The 27,873-nt window shown below is 43.9% G+C and overlaps 1 protein-coding gene across 3 annotated transcripts; it reads left to right on the top strand.

Moving 5' to 3' along the window:
- The first annotated feature begins 102 nt into the window (after nt 1-102).
- LOC119400478 (transmembrane protein 104) lies at nt 103-27,391 on the top strand. 3 transcript variants are annotated; one of them, XR_007417052.1, is made up of 14 exons: nt 103-319; nt 2,943-3,064; nt 3,949-4,087; nt 6,154-6,288; nt 8,211-8,283; nt 11,307-11,374; nt 11,451-11,481; nt 12,619-12,718; nt 13,911-14,037; nt 15,287-15,380; nt 17,755-18,047; nt 22,623-22,865; nt 23,726-26,425; nt 26,504-27,391. XR_007417052.1 is itself a non-coding variant. In XM_037667535.2 (13 exons), exons 1-13 carry the CDS (start codon nt 275-277, stop codon nt 24,032-24,034), a joined length of 1,779 nt encoding a protein of 592 aa, XP_037523463.1. In that variant the 5' UTR covers nt 103-274; the 3' UTR covers nt 24,035-27,391. The 3 variants fall into 3 exon arrangements, 2 of the variants coding, with proteins under 2 accessions (XP_037523463.1, XP_037523464.1); XM_037667535.2 differs by having other exon boundaries at nt 23,726-27,391; XM_037667536.2 differs by lacking the exon at nt 6,154-6,288 and having other exon boundaries at nt 23,726-27,391.
- The last annotated feature ends 482 nt before the right edge of the window (nt 27,392-27,873 follow it).

Genomic DNA, 27,873 nt, shown 5'->3' with positions numbered 1-27,873 from the left:
GTGGTTGATGTTTGTAATGACACCTATAATAAAAACTTCTAGAAACACTCGTAATAAGATTCAACAGATAAGAGTCACGTATATAGCCGCGATGGAGCGCTCAGGTCGCCAGTGCGCTCAGCTGCTGGTGTCGTCGGCGGGGGGTTGTGGCTTGGCAATGCCAGCAGCGCGTACGCTTCTGAATTATTGTAGTTAATTTTTTAAATACTCGTTTTCTCCAGTACTACTCGCAAGTTTTACAGTGCTTCGTTATCAGCTTCGAGCCAAAGCAGTTATGGCAGGCGACTCAACGGACGCGAGGGACAGTATTTCGCCTCTGGTGAGCAGTTCTTGTGCTTGTCCGATTTTCTGCGCGTTATTACTCATTCCGCATCAATTTTCTCGTTCAGTCTGAGAGGCATGATATTGTCGACTTGTTGACCGTTCTCGTTGCTGACACATGCGCGTACTTGTTGGAGTCCGAAACCCATCTTCCGAGTACTGCCTCCTGCGACGGTGGTTTTGTAAGCGCTTATTGATAGCGAAAGAACATGACGTGTTACCTGCGAGATGGTTGGCAGCTCGTGATGGGTAGCTCGGACGCACTTGTCTGTTAATTACTTCTTTCCGGATTGCTACTGCTTGAGTGCGCTAAGCAGCTGTTGCGTGCTGCGTACGTGTGTTTTTGTGCGCGTTATGCTCCCTGCAAGCTCGTGTGTGCTGGTGAGCGACGTTTTTCGGCGTTGCCTGTTCCGTTCAGTGGGTTCTATTGCGCAACCAATGAGCGACTAAGAAACACTTAGGCGTCTTAAAGATCTAGCATCTTTTCGTCAGAATGTGTCGAGCGATGCTGCATAGAATTAACATAACTGGGTTATCGCGCATGGGACGCGACAAACTGAAAGTTCGTTCCTTCCGTGTCTTGTCACGTGCGCTGTCAGTCAGTGCAGCCATAGAGAAGCATAGTATGGTGTCCTTGTTTCTTGAAGTAGTGTCATGTAGTTGAAACTAGAAATTACGACTTGGCTGTTGTGCTGACGTTAACGTACCAATGTGGTTGTTCCCGCGTTGTCATGTGGGAAAATGCTAGAGGAAATAAGTGGTATACTGTCGAAACGCGGAGGTTAGCGCTAACTAGCATTTTCGGAGGTTATTTTGCATCTCGTATCACTCGGCATGCTTTTCAAGATGTGAACGTATCCTGTGCAGTTCGTTTCCTAGAGCTTCGAACGATGGCCCCGAACTTGCAGATATCGTGCCACTTGGCGATTGCCACCATCAGAGGCGGCTTTCGCCTTCTGGTGATCTCGCAGCCTGAGCCTGCTTGTAGCAGCATGGGGGATATCCTTCCTGTGAACAGCTTCACTAAACCGTGCTCTCAAAAACTTCATGTAATTGACTGTCCCTTCACTTAATTCCATTCGCTGACTTGGATGTAGGCCCATATCTTTGTTCGGAAGCGCTAGTGTCTGATAAGTGGCAGGTATTGAGCTTTGTTATCGCTATATCCTCACTTTGCTTTCACAACAATTTAAAGATTTCTAGAGGACAATGTGTCTTGCAGAAACACTTTCTTTGTCACTGTTTAAGCTGTTTTGATCAAACTGCATTCAGTTCTCTGGAACAGAAGGGAAAGCACCAGTTTCGTCACAATATATTCAATCTAAAACTTTGCGGGTGAAGTTTTTGTGATGTAGGCATGCAGCTATATTGCTGGAGCCTCTTGCATAAGAACCCTTTGTCGTCGCTGTTCCTACAATGGTAGCACCTATCCTAAAATCTCTAGTCCCGCTGACTCTGTGGCGCATGTTGCACATATCTCGATCTAGAAACACGTTTATCTGGTCAGAGTAGAACTCTGACCACTATACAAAGGACACTTGAAGTTAACAATGGACGAAAAACAATGTGCACAACCAAAACCTGAAATGCTGCTCCTGTTGAAGGTCTCTTTACTGCGGCAGACATCTTTCACCACTGCGATCCACACTAAGTTGGAATTGATTCATCTCGACGCTTTGCGCTAAACAAATGGGGACAGAGAAAGACAAACAAGGACAAGCACTTTGTGGGACAGCATTGCTTTAATGCTTCCAGTCGAAATTCACTACAGCAACTGCCCCACTTCGGGGTACACACATGGTTCATCTATCTTCTGTTGGCAAGAGTGTTCTTATCTTCACTGCGGCTCATTTTGAGAAGCATCGTTGGGAAGCGGTGCCACACCGTTTCACCACAACTTTCTAACAATTGGTTTTATCTCAGACTGTTGTACCTTGCAGATCTGAGCAAAACGTTTCAGTAGTCCACCTTGGGCGCATGCAGCAAGCACGTGTGTGGAAGCATTTCACACATTGCAGAACAAAAAGAATTGTGTGTGCCACCCGTCATGGTGGTCTAATGGGTATAGTGTTCACCTGCTGGCCGAAAGGTTGTGGAACCAAATCCCGACCGTGGTGGCCGCATTTCGGTAGAGGCAAAATACTAGAGGCCCGTATATTTAAGTGCACGGTAAAGAACCCCAGGTGTTTGAAATTTCCAGAGCCAGTCACTGTGGCCTCTCTCATAATCATGTTTTGGTTTGGGGCGTAGAACCCCAAGAATTATTATGCCACGCATCCATTGACATGTCAGACAAAGAAATGTGTCTACTTTCCTCCTATCTATTAAATCCAGGCAAGTCGCATGTTTGCTGTGTGTGCCCTAGATGGATTCCTGAAATGTTTTGATAAGCTATGTAAGCTATACAGATCTGCTGTTTTCCAAGTGAAGAAATTGCTTGTCCTTGTGCATCTTTCTCTGAACCTGTTTGTTTAGCGCAAGGTATCCAGACATCTTTCACTGCAGGCTTAGTCGGTATTTTGTAATTTGCATCGATGTATGCATGCACCAGTCATGTCTTTTGTGTGTGCGTTTTTCCCCCCTCCTTTCTCGTCGATTGGTCATTGTGACGTCTCTTTCAGGTGGGACTGGTGTATATATTCAACTTAATAGTCGGCACAGGTGCACTCACGATGCCCGCAGCTTTCAAAGATGCTGGCTGGCTCCTTAGTCTCATCATCGTCGTAGTGCTCGCTTTTATGAGGTGAGATAACTGGTTCGTACCGGTCTGGTTTGTGGCCATTTGATTCTGCCACCTTTTGTGCATGGGCGCCCAACATTTGGCAAACACTCGCAAAAAACATTGAAAGCAATATAAGGACTACACATTAGGTGGCAAGTAATATGCATGCTGTCAATTAAAAATAAAACATTTCACATCTTTTCTGTCATATTTAACCCCAGGAAACCATTTGACATACAGGAAAATGAGAACATTGTTAACATTTGTCTTGCCATGTTCATACAAAAACAATTAAGGTGAAAGCCCTGTATCGTGAATGTGGCCTGGAACGAAAATCACGGGGATGATGCGAAATGGTCCAAATAGTCATGTGACTTCTTGGGCCTAGTAAAAGCTATGCGAAGTGGACAAAAGCGTGATAGACATATATACTCATGATCATAGGGATCAGTGCAGTCATGACGAGGCCATTAACAATTAGCAACCGTCGATTCGTAAATGTTAATTAGTGAAGGACACTTAGTGTAGTTTAATTAGTACAAAGTATGTTCTGTGTATCTCCAGTGCAAATCAAAGGTGCCTAGGCTTTCACTATCATGTAGTCCTTAATTCATAAGCGACCCCGTGATTTTTCAGTTAACATTAGAGAAAGCACATGCATTAGCACGGCGTCAAGAGAAGCTTGACATTTTGCCAATCCACCAACATTGTATAAGCATGAAATTCAATACTGAAATCAGTCCATTGTTTTTTCTACTAGTTGGACTTTATTTGCCAAATAAACTCAAATCGTGTTTCGAAGGAAATTGTTCCCCTGGACTGAACAGTGCACCTGAATGAATTGGCGTTTTCATTCTTGGTCACTGCACTCCCGCTCTTCTCGGTCCTTGTGTCAACTGTGGCAGCTACTTGACGACGACGTTTGTGATCGAGGCCATGGCTTCGGCCAATGCGCTTGTCCACTGGAAGACACTGCAGCACTACAAGCGTGTGGTGGACGAGGAGGAGAGTACCATCACGCAAGCCAAGCAGGACGACATGGTGGTGAGTGGCTTGTTGTTCCACTGGTAGCATGCTGCACAGTTGTTGTCACTTTGCTTTGAGCACACTGTAACACTCTTGGCAAAGTTGTACGATGTTGCAAATGTAGCAAATGGCAGAATTTGTCCCATACCATTCATAGTTTCATAATAGTACACTAGAGGGAAATCTGGCACTAGTGCCTATGGGAGATGCAACGCTTGGTGCTTCAGCCAGCATGAGAACGATGGGTAGTACATGAATTTGTCGAAGCTTCGTTCTCTTGGCACCGTGTGGCCTGCAACAGTTTTGTCGCAAGACGAAGTTCAGAAAAAGTTAGCAGTCCTACTTTGCCAGCTTGACTCTTTTAGGCTGACCAATTCAAATTGGCTCACGAGGTTCATAATGAAATGTTCTTATATTCAAAACAAAGTGCATTCGAAGCCACAAGCATAAAGACTAGGTAAGGTCTATGTACTACCCATCCTTCCCACCAGTGTCACACGGGCAATTCTTGTCATAATCTGGCTTCATTTGGACTAGGCTCCATCTGGATCAGGTGTTGCTAAGGGTCTCATTTAATCGCAATCGGGCCCAGTCGGCATCAAGATGATTGCAATCTGCGCATCGCATTTGAGCTCCCACATCGAGATTTGACTGACGTCTGCCCCAAACACGATCCAGATTAGTTTAAACTGTGTAGCAGCAGCCGTTGTTGATCGCGATCAAGAAATCCGATCCGGATCGGCTCTGATGTCAATTGAAAGTGCTACTGCCCATGTGACACTGGTATAAGGTCAGTTTGCAGTACAGCCAAACCTTAATACAGTGAGACCTCGTTTGTGTGATCCCATTTAGTACGATGCTAATGCTCTTGACAGGAGAACATGACAGATTAACCAATACAGTTGTGCTCGCAACCCTGAAATATTTTTCATCAATGTTCAATCTTTCGATAAACTGCTATCAAATGGTACAATTTGTGTGTCTCATCCAATGTAAACAAAAAGGCCCATACTAACGAGATCCTGCGCACTGCAGCAGCTTCCTGCAGTATTTGCTCGCACGTATTGTGCGAGAATGGCATAAGGCATTTGTGCACCTTGTTTCGTCTTCTGATACTACCAGAAAATCTTGCGGCTCATCACTCGTTGCATTCACATTTCTATTGCTGCCAACCCTATTGCAATAGGCTCCCTCATCTGTTCCACAACATACGTGGTGTATAGTTCCTTTAGCTAAGCTCATACGCAGTCCCTGCACCATGTATTGGAAATCGCATGCCAGACTTGGCAGTAACGATGTCACTTTTCACTGGATAAAGATTTCTTGCTTTAAAGTAGAACATTGATACAACTTATGAAGCATTTATCAGTTGCTTGTTCGAACAAGTTTGTGGCATGTGCGGTGTTTGTTCTGTGCCTGTGTTGGCGGCTTGTGTGGCCTGTGCTGGACAGGGTGGGTTGGAGATCATTTGGACAGGCCGTCATCCGGCAGTGGATGTAAGATGCATCGTAAAAGAAGGTAACCCGTGCAAACACACACAAGAGAACAAGACAATGCAAACACCAGCTGTCAACTGAAAAGGCTCATTGTGGCAAAAAGAAAGTAGAGGGAAAAACTTTGCGTGCTGCTTTCTTTTTGCTCCAGTGCACCTTTTCAGTTGATAGTTGAGGTTTGTGTTGTCTTGACCTCTTCTCTTGTGTGCGTATTTGCATGTCTTAACGTTCTTTTATGAATCCTTACCAACTGGCTCAACTTTCTCTTGTACTTAGACTTAAGATAGGCTGGTGATATTCAGGTTAAATCTAGATAGCTAGGTTAAAGAACCGCCGACATTATCAGTTCTGATACTTCATGAAAGGTTCATACAAATGCAAGCTACCTCTTGCTGAGGTTATTCAACCGCAGCACTTTTTGTATAGTGAGAGATTAGTAATGCCTGCTGAAGGATATGGACAACCCTTAAAGTTTTAGTGTAGTGAGAAACGAGATGTTTATTGAATAGTATTATCTCTGCTAAAATGGTCCTGCCAGCCTCTGTAATGCCAACTGTGCTGTCGACGATGTTCTTGGCTTTTTCTTTCCAGTATTGCGCCTTGGGGTGCTCTAAGTGCTTGAAATGCAATGCATGGCCTACAGTGCAACTCGTAGGTCGCTCGGCGGCCGTGAAGGCCAAACTACCAAAGCGAAACTATCTGGCAATTAAAATTGAAAAAGTAACTGTGTGAGTAACGAGTGCATGGAATTGCCATGGACTACGGACTATGTGGTGGCGGGTCATGCCAACTTGGCGACTTGTTTACTGCGATGCCATACATGTTGTGCTGTCGAGACATGTGCGTTTGTTGAATGTGTTTTGTAAAGTCTCGTTTATTTTCTATTTTCTATTTTTTTCTTCTGCTTTTGTTGCTGTGTTATATCTGCTGAATCTTTTTCTGTCTCAGTCAGCCTGCATACACAGTGTACTGTAAATTTTTTTTTTCTTCTTTGGTGATGGAAAAGGGACCTTGCTTACGTGTTTTAATGTAGTACACTTTCTAATGTTTTTTTTTTTTTTAAGTTGAGTTTGGCATGTGTTTTTATAAGAACAAATAATGCTCTGTTGTACTGACACAGTGGCTCTCCAGGGTTAGTTTAACTCGTGAGAATATTATACCTGCTAGCGTGACTATTTAGGGGAATTGGTGCTCAGAAGAGACGTCCACACAGCATGGTTCCACGTATAGCTGACGCAGGGCAGTGGTAACTGCTAGAGAGGCCTTTCGCAATCTAGTTTCCATTTGCAATCTGAACATCCCCGCTTTGATCCAGTAAGCCGTGTTATTTATGTGATGGAGGAAACTGTTAAAGGGGCCCTGCAACACTTTTCCAAGTAACCATCAAATGGTTTTATTAAAGGAGTTCATTGCCTCACAAATTGACCTCTGCAAAAATTTTTAGAATCAGTCGCGTACGAAAGGAGTTAAGAGATTTGTCGCACTCTGTAATTGCTTTCTCTCGTCCCGACAAGCGCACTTGAAGCTTTGCAGGGAGGGAGGGCATGGCAGAAAAAAGTTACATTATGTACGCATCATGACCGTGAGCACTTTCTTCTTCTTCTTTCTTTTTTTTTCTTCAAACTTGTGGCTTACTTTCAGTGTTATCGTGAGTGCATGCGCGTGCATGTGGCGGCCTCCTGCGGCGGCTGCCGTAACTGTGGAGCTCATGATGCTCAAATTAGCTGATAGCATGGAATTTGGGCATGTGGCATCATATCTCGAAATAAGAGGGAACGATTTCTAGCTGACTTTGAGAATGGTAAATTTCAAGCCGCATGCTGCACTCTAATGTTTGGCTCGGGAGCCTCGACTACTGATCGGCAGCGTTTTCTGACCATGCTGAAAAAGTGTTGCAGGGCCCCTTTAAGTTGCTGCAATGAAGCCAGAGGTCTTGTTCAAGCACATCCTTGCTGTGCTTCTAGGATTGCTGCTGCTGACATTGCCCGCTGTATTTTCTGGAAACTGTCGGCACAGTGCCTGCATATTTTGTCAGTGACACTGCAACATGTTAAAAAAAAAAGGCAAAAAAGAAATAGTGAAGCTGGAACACTTGTTCATGAAGAACTCTTCAGAGCATGTGCTGGATTAGTGTAGTGAAGGAATTTTTTCAGCACCTTACAGAACAAAAGAATGATGGGCATAACATTCTTCTCGGCAGGTAGAGAGCAGAGTTGATTTGAGAAGAGGGCTTGCCGACATTAAGAAAAAAAGAGTGGACCTGGGAAGGCCGTGTGATTCGGCAGGCAGATAACCATAGAGTTGGAGCGATGAAACGAAACACCAAAAGATGGGGAAACGCAGCTGACGGCAGAGGTTTGGATGGAGTGATGAAATCTGGAGCTTCGCAGGCATTCAATGGAACCAGCTCACATGGAATAGGACAAATTGAAGATCATGTGCAGAGGTTTTTGTCATGCAGTGGACATAAAATAGGCCGAAACGAATAATGTGTAAATTTTAATTGCAGTTCAAAGGAGTCGAGGGTAGTACAGGAATCTGGGGGTAGGATAGACATTCCCGCGTGTGGAAGTCTCAAAACCGTGTTGCATAAAGTTTTGTGGCATGTTCAGAACCTTATTCCTTTGCTTTCTCTGATTGGTCCACAGAACGAACTCAGGACGGATGACATCATCTCCAAGTGTGTGGACGAGGATGAGCGAGTGCCCCTTCTCTTGAGCAGTTGAGTCGTGACGTTGCTTACTACAATTCCCCCTCGGCTGCCTTGCTTTTATGCTGTAGTGTGCTCTTGCAGTGCCGAGTGTAAACTACACTATCACAAGTGCATGGCCTTCGGCACGTGTTGCAAAACTTTTCACCCTTTAATTAATCAGTGACCAGTTTCCACCCCAAGGAGGTAATTGATGAATCACTAAAAGGCAATCACATTCTACATTACTTTTTCATGTTTATTAACTGTCTACAAATCAGTCTTGGGCAGTAACTAGTTACTAGTAACGCGTTACCGGTAACTAGTTAATTTTTTCAGTAACTTGTAACTGTAACTAGTTACTTTTAAGTTAGAGGAACTTGTAACTGTAACACTGTTACTTTTTTACAGAGTAACTGTAACGGGAAATAGCGTTACAGTTACTTTCCCATTTCCTCTCCACCTTTCACCTTTGCACAGCACCGCTCCCCTCGCAGTTTGGAAGGGGAGGTCGCTAAGACTAAGTTCAAGTCCGTCTTTTTTTTTTTTTTTTTTACCTACATATCCTTTTGGTCACTTCACCTGCTAGCTATGCTCTTGGTGTACCGGTGAATCATTAGGATGCCAAGTTTAAAGTCTCCTTCATCCGAGGCTCCGAGCTAAATTGTATTTGATAGGCGGCTAGAAAGCAGCAGAGCGCAAAACGGTTGAGAGCCAGAAATACCGTGAACTAGCGAATCATTTTTTTTAAACTTTTTTGGAACTGATTGTAAAAGGTTAACTCCGACTCGCAGTTTTGTCTCGCCCCCCAACTTCGTTCGCGAGCCAGCGTCATCGCATTGTTTAGGCGAAAGCTATGTCCAGTTGCCCAGCAGTGTTCAACAAGCTCCGTCTTAAAACGCGTTGCATGAGTTGCTTTGGCAATGTCCCGTTTGTCGATCCTTTCCTGCCCGTTTCGCCGATGTTAAGTCACGTCGCAATCCCCGCATCGTGCTTGTAGATTTTTCACGAACACAAGTTCCAAGGAGAGCTCTGCGCCCGGCGGACGCAAAGCCCTCCGAACAGGGTCTGATACACCTTGAAATATAGGAAATAGACACAATGGACGTTGTCTTCACTCGTGAAGCACTCCCTGTTCCTCTTCGCATGCACTTCTGGGTATCGCTAATAAACGCCGTAGGATAACGCTGTCGTTCCAGTCCATCAACTACGATTCCACTTCTAGTGTCCAAGGACGTTTATTATTATTATTTGCAAATAAAGTCCATTTTCACCAACAGTCCATGAACAAATAAATTGCTGCAACAAAATGAGGCGTACACAAAGAAGGCTGGTGTTAGGCCATCATTTAGGTTTTCTTCGTCTAGGGTTTTACAACGTGCAATTTTGACTACACGCGCATGCCTTCTTATGTTTTCATTAAATAAATCCTATCATTTGGTTTGTGATCTATTACATAATTTGTACAGTAACGGAAAAGTAACGACGTTACTTTTTTAAAGTAACTGTAACTGTAACAGGTTACTTTTGAAAACTCTGTAACTGTAACTGTAACAGAGTTACTTTTTTGGCTTAGGTAACTGTAACTGTAACACTGTTACTTTTTACTGGTAACGTGCCCATGACTGCTACAAATACAGTAAATATAGTGGATTGGCCTGTTAGCTGTGTCTTCAACATTTCTTCATGTTTTCTTAATCGTCGCTGAAAGTTGCTTTCTCAAATATGTTTTTCTTTCTTTTTTAATGAATATGTTGGCAGCAACACTGTAAACTTGGAAGGGCGATGCTGTAATGTAAGAACAGCTTGTGGAGAACATTGTGCATTGTCCTGGCAAAGAACCATTTGCGGATGACACTGTCCTGTTTAGTTATGCTGGGAATGACCTGAAACAAATGACTCAAGACCTCAGCTAACCAAGCGTAAGAGTAGTGAAAGTTTAACACGCAAAAGACAGAGGAAATGTTCGGTAGCCTGTCAAGGGGATGAGAATTCATAATGGGAATTTATGAATTCACTAAATAGTAATATCTGGGGTTTAACGTCCCAAAACCATTATATGATTGAGAGACGCCATAGTGGAGGGCTCCAGAAATTTGGACCACCTAGGGTTCTTTAACATGCACCTAAATCTAAGTACACGGGCATCAAACATTTTTGCCTCCATCGAAAATGCAGCCACCGCGGCCGGGATTCGATCCCGCAACCTTCGGGTCAGCAGCCAAGTGCCATAACCACTAGACCACCGTGGCGGGGCTATGAATTCATTTGTGAGCACAACGTGGAATCTGCGTTAGTTAGTATAGGCCTTTTTTATAGTGGAAACAAGTATGGTCGTGATGATGATCAGTGTAGTGGGTGTGGCTGCCGATTCACGTCGGCAGTAAGTGGCTATCTTAAACATACAGTAAAATTCAACAGCTTGTTTATTGCATTGAATTTGTTACACATGCCACATTCATTTCATCGTGTTGCAGTCTTTTTATGAAAGGCCTAAAAGAGACGCTCTAAACCACGTGGTAGCAGCCATGTTCATGTTTTTTCCAGTGATGCAAATCCGTATGCACTAATGAATCTGCATATGTTCTAGGCATGTTAACAGATCTATGCATGCACCCACTTGCTTCACACAATTGACACTGTGCAACTGACAAGCACATGTTTGCACATTTTTTCACATATGTTCAGTGGGTTGATTGGTTGGGGCATCGGATTGTCGGTCGATCGCCTATGGCAACAGGCAAACATAGTTAGAGTATACCGGAAAAAAAAGAAACTGGATGTGTGTGTGTAGGCAAAAACTTGAGGGCAAAAAATGCATTAAAACCACCTGGTGGGCTAGTTGGTAGTGCATATCTTATTAAAACATAAGATATGCACAAAGAAACATAGTCAGCAGAGTGGCTCGCAGAAAATACAATCTCGGTAACTCCTGCAAAAGCAGAGGCAGATAATGGTGCTTGGGGACACTTAAAGTAAATTACAGGAAAACATAAAGCGAATATTCAATGTTGCTAATTGTCAAACTGTGTTTATTTTTGGCTCTTGTTTTCAGGTGCGGCAGAGCGAATGGCAGAATCTTCACACGTCAACTACTTCGCCATAACTGAACGTTTTGAGCTGGTACGAATACTTCCTCATCTTCAACAGTTTCGGTTAATTTTGTACCCTCTTTTTCACGCGCTTTTTTTCCATGCAGGGCAAGATGGCATCCCTTTTCTTTAGCAAAGGTAGGTCTTGTCCAGTCTCCACTTGTGTGCTACTTGTAGTCCCTTTGAGGGTCTAAATTTTTTGAAAAAAAGCTTTCCCAGATGGTCAAATTACTTTATTGCAGATATTGAATGTACGAAATGTGTAAAGTCGGGAAGAAATTGCAAAATAAAATCGGAGACAGTATTTCGGTGTCAGCATCACTCAGAACTGCAAAATGTTCAATTGTATTTCAGAGTGTGGTATTCTTTGAAACAAGCATCTACGAACAGCGCCTTATCCCGGTCTGTACACATAACACACGTGTTCGTTCTCGTCTTTGAGAGACGAGTTGTGTTGCCACACGCACGGCGTCTTCTCTGTGTGCGGCTGCCCTGAACAGAGTAAACTCGGTAAGAGCGAGAATACCTCGAGAGCATCGGTGATAAACAAGCTAAGAGCAGCGCCAATAAAGATGGACGTCAACTTCCGCCACCCCTGCAAGAGAGTGCCGATAAAGATAAAAATGAAGTTTCGCGCACCTCCGTTGCGATCACGCGGTGAAACCAAAACCACGAAAGGGCGTTGTTGCAGATGGTGCGAGGCGCTGAAGCTAGAAATCGGTTCTGTTTATCTCCACAAGTTAGCACAATCACTTCAAATGCTTTTTGCAAGCCCTAGGAGGTGGCAGTACCTCCCAGTGAGCATGCATCGTCATTACGGCAAAAAATTTCTAACGGAGCGTTGAAAACGTACTCGTACGACAAAGACCTTGTGGGACAGAAAACTGCTGCCGTACATGTACGGCAAGAACGCTCAAAAGGTTAAGAGCCACATCACGTGTTAGGGCACCTGGTCTTGGGCTTCGCATATTATGCTCCAAGCCTCAAGAGAGCATGGAGTACCATCCCTTCAAGTCGCTTCAGGTTGAAAGAATAGCCTCCTTGAGGGCCTCAGTACATTGCCTAGTTAATGCTTAGCCTAGTTAACTGTCTAGTTAGACTTAGTTATGTCGGCTCAACGTGCAAGTCATGCTGCTTTTGTTTGAATCCATCCTGCAGTATATGTCCCGTGGTGTAATACTTTTACCAACTTGCCGAGCTTCGAAAAGGTCAGCCAGGGTACTCCAGAACACAAGAGGAAAGCTTGCGTCATTTCGTATCATTTCTCTTCCACAGTGGGCGTAAATCTCTTCTACATCTGCATCGCTGTGTACCTGTATGGAGACCTTGCCATATATGGTGCGGCTATTTCGAAGTCTGTTCGTGACGTAGCATGGTAAGCTGCTCGTCATCTTTCTTAGAGCTGCCTAGCTTTAGAAGTTTGCCTGCATTGAGTGTGCATCGTTCAGTTGCATGCAAGGTTAAAAGCAAACTATAACATCAAAACTAGCTTTTTTTTTTCTCTTTCTTTGAATAGTGAACATCTGTGGTAACTTCTTTGCAATACAGAATAAAATGCATATATACATCCTTGTACAGGGACTAAAATCGGAACATGAGTGATGGCACAGTGTAGTAGTGTATGAGCCTCCTTTTATGAAACCATAAAAAATAAAGACTAAGAAGAAAGCACGCACATCTTCATCAGTTATGAAAGACACGAACAGGCATCACTCTTCTGGAACTGATTACTGTTTAACACTGGCTGAAATGCATTGGCAATATTTTTTAATGTAGTCGTACTGGACATGTTGCATCAATTACCTTTTATGTGGCGTTCATATGTTCAAGTTATAAATTGGTTTGAGTACAGATTGTGTGTTCCTTTTTCTTGTGAACACCCCCCCCCTCAGTAGCTTAGCACGTAGGGTGTTGCATTGCTGAGCTTGACGGCACAGATTGAATTTCTGGCCATATCAGCCGCATTTTGATGGCAGCGAAACGCAGAGAACACCAGTGAGCTTAGATTTAAGTGCAGGTTAAAGAAGCCCGGGTGGTCGAAATTTATTCGCTGTCTTCCACTGTGGCAAGCCTCGTAACATCTTGGTTTTGGTAGACAAAGGCCCAGCAATTATGTTGTGGATCGTAAAATATACACATACACTAATCATGCAAAAATGATGGGTCCTAGAACGAGATGACGTATGCAAGGATTCAAATATCTTTAATCTTTTCACTGTAAATGGACTGCAAAGTAGATGTAAAAACATTGTTTTCAATACTGTCCTCGTGGAAGTGCAGCTAATTGTTGAGATGTATTATCGAAATATTTCAGGACCAGATCCTTGTATGTCAACGGAATTGTCCAGTTTTTAACTGACTGCTGTTTGCATTTGTGGCCTCTTCATGTTAACTCGGTAAATTTGAACATACTAGTGCTGGAACTAAATAATAATGCAAAAAATGTAGGTTTTTGTGATACTCTCTGTGCTAACTACAATGTTAGTGAAGTACAAATGTTTGGTGCATGCTTTCACAAAAGTCAAATGGTGCTCGTTAATGAAATTACTTTCCTGTTCTTCTTGTAGCCAACTACCAGCGACAGCAATTGACAACTCTACTATGGCCAGTGTCTCAAATGGAACCCTTCCAAGTGACTTGCCGTGCTGGGAAAACTACTCCATCACTCGTGGAAATGCTTACAGGATATTTTTGGTATGAATTTTTTTTCTTGCTGTGTAAGGCTGAGCTTGTGGATTGTTTGGCTTCGTAGGAGGGAAAGATTGCCTGACACTGCGGTATAGCAGAGTACTGGTTTACAAGTGCAGACTTGTCTAAAGTCAGTTGAGATTGCAGTCTTGGCTACACTCAAACCTCGATATAACGAAAACGGATATAACGAATTATCGGTTATAACGAAGTAAATGAAGTCTTGTCATAGATACAATGTTACAAATAAATTTTATAACGAATTTTCTGATATAACAGTTATTTTGTGGCAGATGTGACTTTTTTATAATGAGGTTTGAGTGTATCTGCTTTATAACAATGTAATAAGCTTTTACATATGTATTCCTATGACATGGCAAGCCATCGTCTAGCATTGATTGTCCCCGCAAGAATATGTGAATGCACTTCGCTTCAATAAATCTGACATCTGTGGTGTAACGTGAATGCCTGCCTTACGTCGAGCGATAAGCACGCTTTACACGCCATTGCAGTCAACGTTCCTGTAAATTCAGTAGTTGTGTGCACATCATGGGCTTAACAAAGACTTTGATCCACCTCGTAAGACTTGGCTCTGACATAAAAAAGATACCTGGCATGGCAGCTTCTCACAGACTTTTTTGCTGGAAATCTGTTCCCACAATGCATGGGATCTTCCAGCCTCTCGCAGCTATGTTTAACGCTCTTTGCCTATTAACCATGTTGTTTTGTAGTACTCCTTAAATCTAAGTCGCGTGGCTACACTGGCTACTTGACGAGCTAAAGCCACAGCCTGAATTCTTAACCGGCTGTATTCTAGTTTGAGCAGAACACAGAAATACTTTGCTACTGTTGGTCACAGAAATTTTACAAGAATTTGCAGAAAAACTTGAGTACGTATGCACCATGTGGCTTGTGCACATCTCCTAAAACTAATTTTTGATCAACTGTATTTTACAACCTTCACAACGACTAATTACGTTGGAGCACCATGCTTTAGCAGAGCACAAGTTCATGTTTGAAGTGAACTCGTGTCTTGTAAGACTTTGTGACAAGCTTGCTTAGGTTTGGGTGCACATTCAAGGGCCCTGCAGGATTCAAGTTGCACTGTGTGGCAATCCACCAGAGTCTCTTTTGGAGCATTTAGCTTCAATGATTAATCTAACCGTGCACACGACACTGGTTCACTTGAGCTGTTCAAATCTGTCTGTGAGACTACGCTGCCAACAAACCTCTCGTATCGTGCGTGTCTCCTCAGTTGGTGTTCCTCGGTCTCGTTGGGCCGTTCACCTTCTTCAACGTGCAGAAGACAAAGTACTTGCAGATCTTCACAACCCTGATGCGCTGGATTGGTGAGCACGTACTTTTCACTCGCATAAAACAGACTGAGCTGATCTGTTGAAGCATTTGCTACTGTGCTTCTGTTGTCAACCGTTAGTTTCGCCTTGTTTATTGGCATGCGAAATTTCATGTTAACACCCCACGAAATTCTTTTGGCAAAAAGTGTCTCATATTAATTTGAGCAAAATTTTATGCTCACGCGGCCTTCTTTTGTAGTCTTATTTTTGCACCAAAAAATATAAAGGCACACTGAAATTTTATGTAGTATTCACCTTTAGCATTCTTTTAAATGGCCCCTCACCAGACTGCACTGATATATCCATATCATATAAAAATTGCATGTATCACGAAAAAACGATGCTTTTATTTTTAAAAAGTCTGTTCTCTCCAGCAAGGACATCGCAACCTCTTGCCTCCATGTCGTACACATCGTTTGCTGTGCACTGTCAGCTTGGGTATGCACAGCTTGGGGATTGCCATGAATTGTAGGCATACAAAGCCACCACTTCGCAACGTAGTGTACGACAAAAATTGTCAGTGAATCCCGGCAAGGAGCCCTTTAAAATGACTGCAAGCTTTGTGTGTGCTATACCCGCGGTGCTTTATGATCAATGGCATAATGTCTCACTTTTTTTTCCGTTTTCCATCAACAGATGCATTTTCGTAAGTATGCGCAATTCTTAGAGCCTCGGTGTGGTCTTAGTATTTGCTCCAATTTACATTTCTTAGACATGTTGGGCAGGCAGTGATGTGGCATCCACAGAGTGCAGGCTGCAGAGGCCTGTAGATGCTCTTGTGAAACTCGCAGTGTGCTTTCCCCATTCCCACTCTATTTGTGGGGACCAACTGATGAAATCAGTTCTGCTGAACTGCATCTATTACCTTGCTTATAGGCATAAACATGAGGTCTGTCCGCAGTGGCATAGTACTTCTTTATTCCTGCACCTGGCACATGCACGACTCTGTCTTTACGAATACCAGACAGATTTCAGTCCCTTATAATAATTTGCCTGTACAGGTGTGCTCGTTGACTGACCTGAAAGATATAGAAAAAAAACTGAGTTTTGTGAATATTTTTCTGTTCTGTGCCCCCGTGTCTCTAGCAGACAGGCACTGCCCCTAAAGCCCTTGTTTTGGCTTTGTCAGAGTTGTTCTTGCGCTTTCATTTGGCGTCTATTATTCATTACGAATACCTACAGCACCCGAGTAGGGCATAATCATAGGGTTTAATTACAAACATAAACATAATAAAGTTGCAAAATGGAACGACATTAGCAGCATCAATCCAGCCGTAGTACTAACACAAAGACATGGTGACAAAAGAGGAAGACGACACATTTATTACCAAGCACAAAACATCCCATTATAAAAATTTTTGCACTATTCATAAAACAGGCCACTGGAAGTATTACCTGAAATAGATTCATGTAAAGCTTTCTGGGAGAGAATAAAAGCAAGGCACTGTTGATGGGCTGGTTGGTTCATAGTTTAAGCAAAACTTTAAACTGATTGAAGAATACGGGATGAAAACAGGAGCATAGGCGCACACACAAAATGCAGACCTGCACTTCATGTTTGTGTGTTTTCCTGTTTTCATGCTGTGTTCTTTGTGCAGTTTCGAAAAATTTGCTGAAAGAATGAAAACTAATGCATTAAAGGGGCCCTGCAACACTTTTCTAAGTAGCCATAGAATGGCGTCAGCTAAAGGAGCTTATAGCCTCACAAATCGACCGCCTCAAATTTTTAGAATCGGTCTAGTAGGAGCAGAGTTACCAAGATTTGCCGCACGCTGTAATCGCTTTGTCTTTTCTCGTCCCAACGAAAGTGCTGGAAGCTAAGCAGGGAGGGGTGGCACAGGGGGAAGAAGGTACGTCACGTGCGCCTCATGATCTTGAGTACTTTTTCTTTTTCTTTTTTTTTTTTTTTCTTCAAACGCACGAATGTACCCTCAGTGCGATAGCGCGCGCACGGGCCAGTGGTGGCCTCCCGTGGTGGCCGCAGTAACTACCAAGCACGCCATGTCCAAATCGGCTAATGGCTTGGAACTTTAGTCAGTGACGCAGTGACTTTGAGTCAATAGCATCATTTGTCGAGAGAAGAGGAAGCAATTTTTAGCTGACTTTGAGAACTTCTGTAAATCCCAGGCAGCCTGCTGCGCTATGTTTGGCTCTCATGCTCTCGGAAGCCCAGACTACCGATTGGCAGCATTTTCTGACCATGCTGAAAAAGTGTTGCAAGGCCCCTGTAATGTGCTGTGGGTACGGCCATATTTTCTTGGAATGGTCGTGTCTCTTAGAGTTATAATGAGATTGTTACAAGTATGTGTTCTCATTGTTTCCCGTGTGTCAACAAACGTGCACTCCCTCTTTCACTCGCGTGCGACAGCATTCATCTCGATGATCGTGCTGTGTGCACTGGCCCTGGGTCAGGGCAAGGGCCAGGGCCACCCAGCCATGGCGGTGCCCACGGGCCTGCCCAACCTGTTTGGGGTGTGCGTCTACTCGTTTATGTGCCACCACTCCCTGCCCTCACTGGTCACTCCGTGGCGAGAGAAGCGACACCTTTTCCCACTGCTGGCTGCCGACTACACCCTCATCCTGGGCTTCTACACCCTGCTCAGCTTCACCGGCATCTTCACTTTTCCTGAGCTCCATGACATGTACACCCTCGACTTCCAGGTGAGACTCTGACATATGCTAGGGCACGTCGCCGGGCTGGGTGCTTAGTATTCATCTTGACAATATTTGCGCAAAAACATAGGGACAAGAAACAGCAACAGAAGGACAAGCCCTTTCTAACCACTGGTTTATTTTTTTCGAAAACATTTGCTTAAAGGGACTGATTTTTATGCTACCTGTTTTCTTTAGCACAACTGGAAGCTTACTGGTCATATTGTCTAATCACAGAATGGTCACACGGATTGCGGAGACTATGAGGTTGTATACACACAGCACATGTAACAAACAGTGGAAAGTGAGCGCAGTTAGTGTTTGTGCGCGGCAGTTTGCTGCGAATTGGTGCACTCAACACGCATGTGCCACGGCTCGACACGTTTCACTAGTTGCTGCGAAGGCAGCGCCGCTTCTCAGCGTGCAACTCCTTTTACCTTGTAAGCAGAACAGAATTGAGCTGGGATGGATCATAATATACACACTAACTTTGAGCACTAACTTTGGTCCGCATGAAAGTATCTGACTACGCACAGCAAATTGATCGACTTCATAATCCAGCTTCAAGGCTTTTCTGCTAGGCTGCATGACATACCGGTTTTTACAGCGAAAGCTGTTATGAGATCATTTCACCGGCCGTTTTTGGCGCCGTAGTTGTCCGCCGCCGCCGGTGTCCGTAACCAGTATCGCTCGAAATAAGAGAAAAAAAAAAACGAAATAAGAAAAAAATTCCAGGATGGAACGAGGTTCGAACCTGGGCCCTCTGCGTGGGAGCCCAGTATTCAACCTCAGAGCCATGCCGGTGCTTGAAACTGCTTTGCAAAAAGGTCCTATACAGGCTTCATATCGGGAAGGAACCACATTAGCATATGCAATATAGAGTGGTAGAAGAGTAAAATAAGCACCAAGCGTCGCACAACGCGAATTCTTTAACCAGGCGTCGCACAATGCGAATTGCGCAACGAGTAGCTTGTTGAATGCTTCCAACCCATTACAAAGGGATCTGCCATATTTTATTTAACATGTAGCTATTTGAAAAAAAAAACATTAACAGCCTGACTGGCAACAAACATACACTGCTATCTCCAGAACACAATGTCCAGGCTAGCACAATGCACATCACAACGCAAGCAAATATCACGGCACAATGAAAGTAATGACTAGATGTTATCATGAAGAAATATGAGCTGCTCCACATAATCAGGCAGCAGGCGCTCCCTTCTAACAGAGACAACCCCTCCCCCCCCCCCCCCCCCCTGCCACTGAAAAGGCACGCACGCTTGGAACAGAAGTGACTGGTGTGGGGAGGTACATGGGGCAAAGCTTTGCCAGACTGGGGTATCTGAAGGTGCCTACAGTCCGCCACCAGTCACATGGGTCACTGTCTTTCTGCAGAAATGGTCCCGCATAGTGAACGAGTGGTAGTGCGGCACGTTACGGCCGCATAATATTGAAAATGTACGGTTACATGATCACCAACAGCGCTGCACGTCGGAGATGCACCAGCAATAAATCATACGTATTGGGGCGCTCGTCGCAGGCAGATATCGTGCCTCCGTGTACTTACGATGTGTATCGCTCCTCTCGGCAACGTTTTTAGCTATACGAACGCAGCAGAAATGTGGAAGACGAGTTATATTATGCATGATAATCGAATCGCATATTCGAATTTTTCGAATATTCGAAGTTATTGAATATTCGAAACTTTTCGAATACACGACTTTCGAATTGAATACGAATATTTCGAATGTAATATTCGACGAATATTCGAAACTTTCGAATATTCGCACACCCCTACTTACATGCGTTAAGCAGGTACCACGGCTCTCCGTAGAATGACGAAAAATGGCACACTGCCTGCTGCCCTACTTCTCAAAAATTACAATAATTTATAGCGTAGTGGGTTCCTCTCAAGTGCACTTGTATTGGTTACCAAGGAAGCCCATACGCGCATGATCCATTTCCTGGGGGTCTCAGTAAAGTTACAATGATTTATAGCGTAGTGGGTTCCTCGCAAGTGCACTTTTATTCCAGAAGCACACGCTGTTGGGCTAGTCGGTTCATGTTCTTTCAGAAGCCACGGAAGTGGCTATTTCGCGCAAAGAAAACACAAGGGGAGGGTTAAGGGGAGCGCAACCCTTAACCCTCCCCTTGTGTTTTCTTTGCGCGAAATAGCCACTTTCGTGGCTTCTGAAAGTGCACTTGTATTGGTTGCCAAGGAAGCCCATAAGCGCATGACCCATTTCCTCGGGGTCTCAGTAAAGTTCTTCCCCCCCCCCCTCCCCCGTCTTTCTCCCACGTCAACGTATGTTATACAGCATGACGGGAGAGGGAAATATCGACCGGGCGTCACCCAATGCAAATTACATAACTGGTGGGCCGTTTAAAGATTCCAACCCATTACAAAGGGCTGAGCCATAATTCTTTGTCATCAGTCGTCGCGTCAACAAAGTGCACATAATGCCTTACAGACGTGTAGCTGGTGCCTTGCTTCTTCGCAGAATGGCGAATAATGGCTTAGTAGGTGCTTCCCAACTTCACAAAAATTGTGATTTATGGCGTAGTGGGTACCTTTCTAGTGTACTTGTATTGTCACCCCAAGAGAGCTTACAACGGGCTCTAGAAACGCCGCTCTTCCAGCTTTCGCTGTGACTGTGCTGCAGTTTCAGCGCAGGCCTGGCGTTTTTTTCTTGACTTTTAAATGCGATTTAAATATATAAATACTACTCGCATCACTAAAAGGATGTTTTATGTCATTATAATTCATGGTCTTTTCATTTCTACCGTGATCTAACCGCGCATTCCGGCCAGTTTCGGCACCTTTAAGAACCTACAGTTCTGCACAATCCAGACAGCAGAACCATTCAATAGCAGCAGTACCGCTATTACATTCAAAGCACCACAATCAAACTTTGAGGGAAATAGTGGAAGCTCTCTGCATTGAAGAAGAAAGTTGCGTTAGCCATCCATCAGTTGTGTAGCTCAAAAAAGAAATTGTGCTCCTTTTTCCATACCTATAGGGCATGTTATCACAGGCGATGCTATGTGTGATATTGATGAGTTCTGTTGTCTGGATTGTGCAGATCTGTGGGTTGTTGAGCAAGTGTTACTGAAAAAAAAAAAAAGTTGTTAGAAAGTGTTCATCCCTTTGTTGCTCCTCCCTGTGTTTTTGTGCAAGTATTGTCAAGATAAATTTATTCCAACTAGGCCAACTCGCAGTATTGCTTAAGATTATTAATTTACATGGAGCAGTGTACATCACCAAGAATAAGAAGCCTCGTACACAGCGCTAACTCTCAAATATTTTTTGTTTGTGTGCGTGTGGGTTCTCTACTGTATTTTTGTACATTGTCTCCTTAGTTTTCTCATCGATCCACTGTCATTGTGTAATTAACACGTGCAATCAGAAATAAATGTTTAGAAGGAAGTTCACACTGTGCGTGTGTCTTCTCATTATTCTTGGTGCCTGCTGTGTTGCGCAGCTCCTCCAATGTAAATTACGGTGAGTCTGAGCTGCTCATTTATTGGACATGGTGCAAGACATAAAAGCACTGAAAAAACAAGATGGTCGCTTATTGATATCGCACATTTCATGTTTACATGGCGTGCACGACTACCTCGGCATTACATGTTGCATAGCTGTGTCTCAAAATGAAGGACAAAGAGAAAAATTCTAAACGTTATTTTCTTTTTTTTCCCAACTTGAAAATAGTATTGGGACAGGACACAAAATAGAAGCGACAAGACGGGGTGCAGAATTTTTTTGTAAGAGTGACCAAACCTGGCTGACATTTTTGGCATGTGTGAAATAAATAAAATGACTTGCTAATTTCTTGCTGCACTTTGTGCAGAGTCCGCAATGGTGATGAAGCATTACCTGCTTTATGTGTGTTTGGGGTCAAGCCTGGGCATTGAGAAAAGCATTAGTACTCACTTTTGCCTCGTAAAGTAGCAGAAACAGTGCTTTGTAGCTGCTTGCTGAAATTGGTAAGCAGCTGCGTTCAGAAGTCTACCTGCATGATCTCTGTTGAACATTCGTGTGCCTCGAGGTGCTGATTAAATTTTTTTTGCACTATCATATTGTACAATTAATTCCCCCTCTCACTGCCAGCTAGTAGCATCTTGGCTAGTTCTGTTGGTCAAACTGTTCTGTGATCTGATCTTCATGAGTTTGTCTTCATATCCACTAAGACAAATTTTTCTTCTACTGCAGAGCTCTTCCTGAGCCACCCATGGCATTCTACTTCATAGATCAGTGCTACATTCAGGTGTACAACGATTTTCAGTGGTGGACATTTTCAGTTGCATATCACAGCCTTGATCACACCCTTAAATCCATGAATATTGGCATCTGCATTCGTTATTTTGGCATTTTCCGTGACATGTTATTTCCTTGTCAGCTGGTCTTTCGGTAGGCATTGCCTACAAACAATGGCTACCAATGTTGGGACACAATTGTGGCGATGTCAAATTGAGGGCTGCACTTTTTAAAACCTTGTGAAATTAGGTTGCGATGGCTTAAGTCTTCTCTTGACTTGAGGCTGTTATTTTTTCCTTCTCTTTTTTTTTTTTTTTTTTTTGCAGCCAAACAGTGACACAGGGAACTCCATCATTCCACGCATTCCAGTGCTCCAGTACTTCCTGTCTCTCTTCCCAGTGTTCACACTGAGCACAAACTTTCCCATCATTGCCATCACACTGCGCAACAATCTGCGCTCCCTCTTCCTCCGTGAGGAATCCAGCCAGCCAGGGTCCAGATCACGAAGCTCAACATCGTCGGGCATTTCCACCCAGAGCACTACACCACCACCACAGTCCTGCAACCAGGTGGGGACCCCTTCCTTAAAGCATGCACAGCTCTTTAGTTTTTCATTAAGAGTGCTGATACAAAGTTTTACTAACACAAGGTTAAAGGGGTACCGAAGCAAAAATTTTCAGTTGTCGATTTTTTTTTTTTTTCGAAAGTCCAAGCCCTCGAGCACCTAGAAAATGTATTGGTAAGTGCGAGTGCACCCTGAAAAAGTAATTAGCATGTTTTTGAAAAGTTAGTTTCGGTTCCTGGCATCACGACAATGCACGAGCTTCTCGTCATGTGCTCGCGTAAGATTTTTGAAGCACTCGCAAAGCACCCATGTCGTTTCGTTCTTTACCGCTCACGGGGCCCCGGTTTGAAAATGCGCTTTCAACGACACTGAAGCTTCAGTGCACGTGATCTTGGGTGCTCCCCCACTGTGGGGTGCTAGTTTCTTGTGTTATTTCGGCGGGTGTTTTGAACTGACTCAAAATTGTTCTCAATTAATGATGCTAGCATTAATTATACGATGCATAGAGCATTTATGATTCAATTTCAGGATTACCAGACACAAAGCTACAAATTACAGTAAAAAGGTCTCAAACAAAACTTCCGCTGTCAGGTGTCCTTTAATGTCAAAATAAAATATGGGCATTTACTGAGCTTCACACTTGCTCAGAGCATTCTCTCTATGCAGGAGATGTGTATGGCTGAGTGAACTTGCCTTTGAAAGGTCGGTGTCATACCCCTTTAAGCTAACAGTGAAAAGTTAATGGAGTTTACAATCATGACGTTATTGTCACTAAGATTTGAAAAGCAAATGCACTTGTGCGTATGGAAGATAGTTGACAAATATTCTTTCAAAGCAGTCTTGGAATTTTCCGCATTTGCGTAGGTGCTCGTAGAGCGGTTCTTCTTCCCACTGCTGGCCTTGCTTCCACCCATCGCCGTTGCTTTAGCCACCGAGAGTGTAGAGTTTCTGGTTGGCTTCACCGGTTCCTACGCCGGTGCCTTCATCCAGTACATCATACCGGTGGCGCTAGTGCACCGTGCCAGGAAGCAAGTGCTCGAGGCGCTCGGACTCGGCGTCAGAAACCAACATGCCTCGCCATTCCGCCACGGTGCTTGGCTCATATTTGTGCTGGTGTGGGCAGTGGCATGTGTGACGCTGGTTACCGTGAACCACATCATCATACGGGCGTAGCATGCCTTCCTCTGCCACCACCTTCGGTGACCCGACGACATCGACGTGCGCGCCTATGGTGGAACAGTTTTGAAAGTACCTCAATTTTACCGGTGTTCAGTGTTCCTTCAAACCAGTGCAGTGTTCGCCACAGAACGCTGTTCCTGATACAAGTGCCAGTGATAGTACAGTTTGCCTGTGCTTTCACCACCAGCTGTGTCGCTGACCGCGCAAAACTGGTTCATAGAGGGGGTTGCTGTTAGGCTCGTGATTGACATACATAACGTTATTCATTTGCAGCCTGGTGTTCGCATGATCAATATGCAACGAAAGCATGACTAGCACTCTGGCCATTTTCACATATCTTGACCTTGAATGCATTTTCATAGACCTAATGTCATGGAGCACACAGCTGGTTAAAAAATGTAGACAGCTGGCAACTTCTTGCCACATTTCATGGTTGGCAGTGGGACTTCAGCAAAACCAAGCTGGTATGTGCACTGGTCATACAGATATCGCGGCACACCAGGAGATATGAAGTACTGTCGGCGGTGATGCAACGTGCACCTCAGACTGGCGAGTGTGAGAATCTGCAGCAAAGAGTATTTCCAGTTTGGATATTGGGGTATTCTCAAGCTGAACTGTGCCCATGTTTAGCAAACCTGTTCCGTGGTCGTAATTATCTATGAAAATGCTCATTTTGTGTTGATATCCTCTTGGTGTTTTCAACACTTGGACATACTACTTGACCACACATTAGACACGTTGGGTGTGGCAATCATTTCTGGTCAACCAGACCTACCTGGGACTCGTGTTGCTAACCATGACGCACTGATTAAGTCTTCCACGCTCTGCAACATGCATCTGCCTGCCACATGCATTGTTATGCAGCATCAATTGTTCAATACACTGCTGCCCACAAAACTCTCTCAGGATTGCAATTCCGAGCCCTTATGGAATGCTTCTCGCTGCAGCATGTCGTAACCCTTGCAATATATTCTTGGCTGACCACTTTGAGTGATGCATTCACCTTCAGTGTTTTGTGGTGATCACCGAGATTTGTGCGTGAACATTCGATGAGGGCGTGGCTGTTTTGCTGCCTGTCCTTTTAGTGCTTTGTGTAACATTGTGATGTGGCTTTAACAGTGACAGGTGGTGTGTATTGAATGTGCTCGTCTAGCCAATGTGTGTGAACTAAAAGAGGTGTTCACGTGACTGGCTAAGTGCAGTCTGGCGGTGCTTCATTCAAGGTGTTAGTTTATTGCTGGTATCCGCTGTTGCCAAGCTTGGCCATTGCAGTATGTGTTCCTCTGCAATGGTTGGAGTGCCAGCGAGGGCTCCATGCACTGTTGATACAGTTGCATTTACTCCACACTTTATTGTACCTGAATGCAGCACATAAAATGTTGATACTACTGCACACCATTACAGCCCCCCTCCTTTCAAAGCGCAGTAGCAATGTTTATGCACCACATATGCCTGCCAGCAAAGGTTGCTCCCTGAAAACATGCATAAGATCTAAGCAGGTTAGGTTTCCCATGTAAAGGGACTGTGGCTCACCATTCCGAATGCCTAGTAGCAAAAAAATTCAGTTCTGCCACTGCGTTTTATATTCCTTACGCTTTTTCCCCAAGTGTCTAAGATCGGAGCACATTGCACTGTATCGGCAATTGTTGCAAGTTGTAAAACTCTCAGCTGTGTATTGGGGGGCAATTTAACATTGCGCTGCCAACCTTCCGAAAAGATCTGCAATTCCAAAGAGACAGAGGACAGCTGTTGGGATTAATTTCACCCCTTATATGGACCCATGATGCCTTTGTATTTAATTTTGGGGACCACTTAATTGCCTCTCAATGTACAGTTTGTGAAACGAGTCTGATGGCCACCTCCTCTCGGCGTATAGATTTTATTTAACAGCCTCTATGGCTAGTCTAATTTTTAGTGTGTACTTTTTTTTAGCATTATTTGTGGTGTTGCAGGCTTCGCCACAAGTAAACACAACGGTGCGAATATTGTGTCAATCTCTTACACAAAATAATTTTTGTTGCACATGCACTCTTGTTTTATGTTTGCCATGTATGTGCATATTTTTTGCTGTAGGGATGTTGGCATGGCTGCTTAATTACTATGCTTTACTAATGGGTTATGTTAGTATTGTTTTTCTAGTATTATTGTTGCTTTTACATTGAGTTTGTGCTTGCCGTTATGTTACCTAATGTATGTTAGGTTACGCTTTTTAAAATTGAATAATGAAGGCAAATACCAACTCTGTGCATTGTTGATGCATAGGTTCTGCTGATTCATGATGTTAAAGCTGACCATTCTCTGTGAAATGATGCAGGAAACTCTAGAATGGCTTTTATTAGTATTATGATTGGTTGTTTTGAAGCCCTTGATTGTACATGTAAATTTGTGTGGTTTGCAATACAATTGGATTCTCCGATGTTGATGCAAACTGGACAGGACGTGGTTGTACGTACACATTTAAAGCCTGCATGATGGGACCACTCATTTTATAATCTGTACTTTTTTTTTTGTTTCCATGACCTGAACTGTAAGCAATCTTTTCGTTCTTTTTAATTGCCCACAGTGTGCAATTCCGTCCATAGCTGTTTTTTGGTGTCAAGGCGCAAGACTGTTATTGTCTGCAAGAGGTAATCGCCAACCTAACTGCAGTCATCCAAACTGCGCAAACATCCGACTACTGTGATTCCCAGCACAACTCCATCTTTTTCCTTCCTCCCCACCCCCCCACCCCTCAAGATGACCTTGTTAGTTTTGTGTGTGACTGGTGTTGGTAGAAAATTAGTTGTCACTGAAATGCATGGAAAATGTCCCCAGTGTACAAAATAACAATATTTGCTGAGAAGTCGTAGCCACCCTTTAATGTGTGGCTGTCACTTGCTCCGAATATTTTTATAGTGATGGATTTTTTGCGTCTTTCACTCAGACGTGAGACATTCTTGGTTAGTGGATTTTGTACTAGCCCATCAGGTCTTCTGTGATGTGCCCAAAGAGTGTTTACTTTGTTTTGTTCACTCTTGTAAGTTGCATATGTTCGGCCAATGAACTTAACTGTGGTGAAGCTGTCTAGTCGTGAAAAACACATTGGCGTTAAAATAGCCTTCCCCCATTTTATTCCCAATGCACCAATGTGTCATTATTAAGCCTGCTTTTCCTAGATGTTTTTTTTTTTCTTATTGAAGGGCACAAGCCTCTGCATAATTTCGCAGGCCACAACCCCCCCCCCCCACTCTTCACGAATGAAGCTTATTTGAACAGAGCGTATGTTACCTTACGTTTGTTCACTGCTGTATTATTTGCAGGGCTGCTTTCCATCTTGCCTATGAACGAGTAATAAATTGTATTTTTGAGTAAGCTGTGGCCTTGTGTAATGTTTATCTCGCATAGTATTGTAAAACTGCGCTGTATTCGCAGTGGTTAGAGTACTACAACGTAATGCAGCCCCCTCCCCGGCGCCGCTGCGAGCATTGATGCGAACTTGCCGCTATTTCCCTAGATTGAAGAAGACAGGACTAAAAGAGGAACAACATGCGTATATATACTGCGCTTTGTATGTACGCCTGTGTTCCTCATTCCGTGCCCTGTCTTCTTTGCGCAGTTTAAAAGATTAAAACATTTGCTGAATCTGTGAGCCGACTATTCAGCCCAACAACGTGCACTGCCGCTTCCCTAGTCGTGTTCAACAGTCTCCCTACGATGTCGCTAGTTTTGCAAAAGTGTACCTAGAAGAACGGCGGGCAAATCGCGAGGTTCAAGGTACGACCGCGTGGCAGCGAATTAACCGAATTAACATCGCAAAGCTTAAAGCCCGTGTCTAAGCTCATGCCAAAGCGTTC

The sequence above is a fragment of the Rhipicephalus sanguineus genome, chromosome 7, assembly GCF_013339695.2.
Source record: "Rhipicephalus sanguineus isolate Rsan-2018 chromosome 7, BIME_Rsan_1.4, whole genome shotgun sequence".
Lineage (NCBI taxonomy): Eukaryota > Metazoa > Arthropoda > Arachnida > Ixodida > Ixodidae > Rhipicephalus > Rhipicephalus sanguineus.
The sequence above is the reverse complement of the archived record's forward strand: the minus strand, read 5'-3'. Positions and strand labels throughout refer to the sequence as shown.

Bases quoted from the DNA above. Each gene is read 5' to 3' on its own strand.
- LOC119400478 (XM_037667535.2), top strand. From the start codon at position 275: ATGGCAGGCGACTCAACGGACGCGAGGGACAGTATTTCGCCTCTG. The intron at 11,375-11,450 runs GTACGAATACTT...TTTTCCATGCAG, and splicing joins TAACTGAACGTTTTGAGCTG to GGCAAGATGGCATCCCTTTT. The intron at 15,381-17,754 runs GTGAGCACGTAC...CGCGTGCGACAG, and splicing joins AACCCTGATGCGCTGGATTG to CATTCATCTCGATGATCGTG.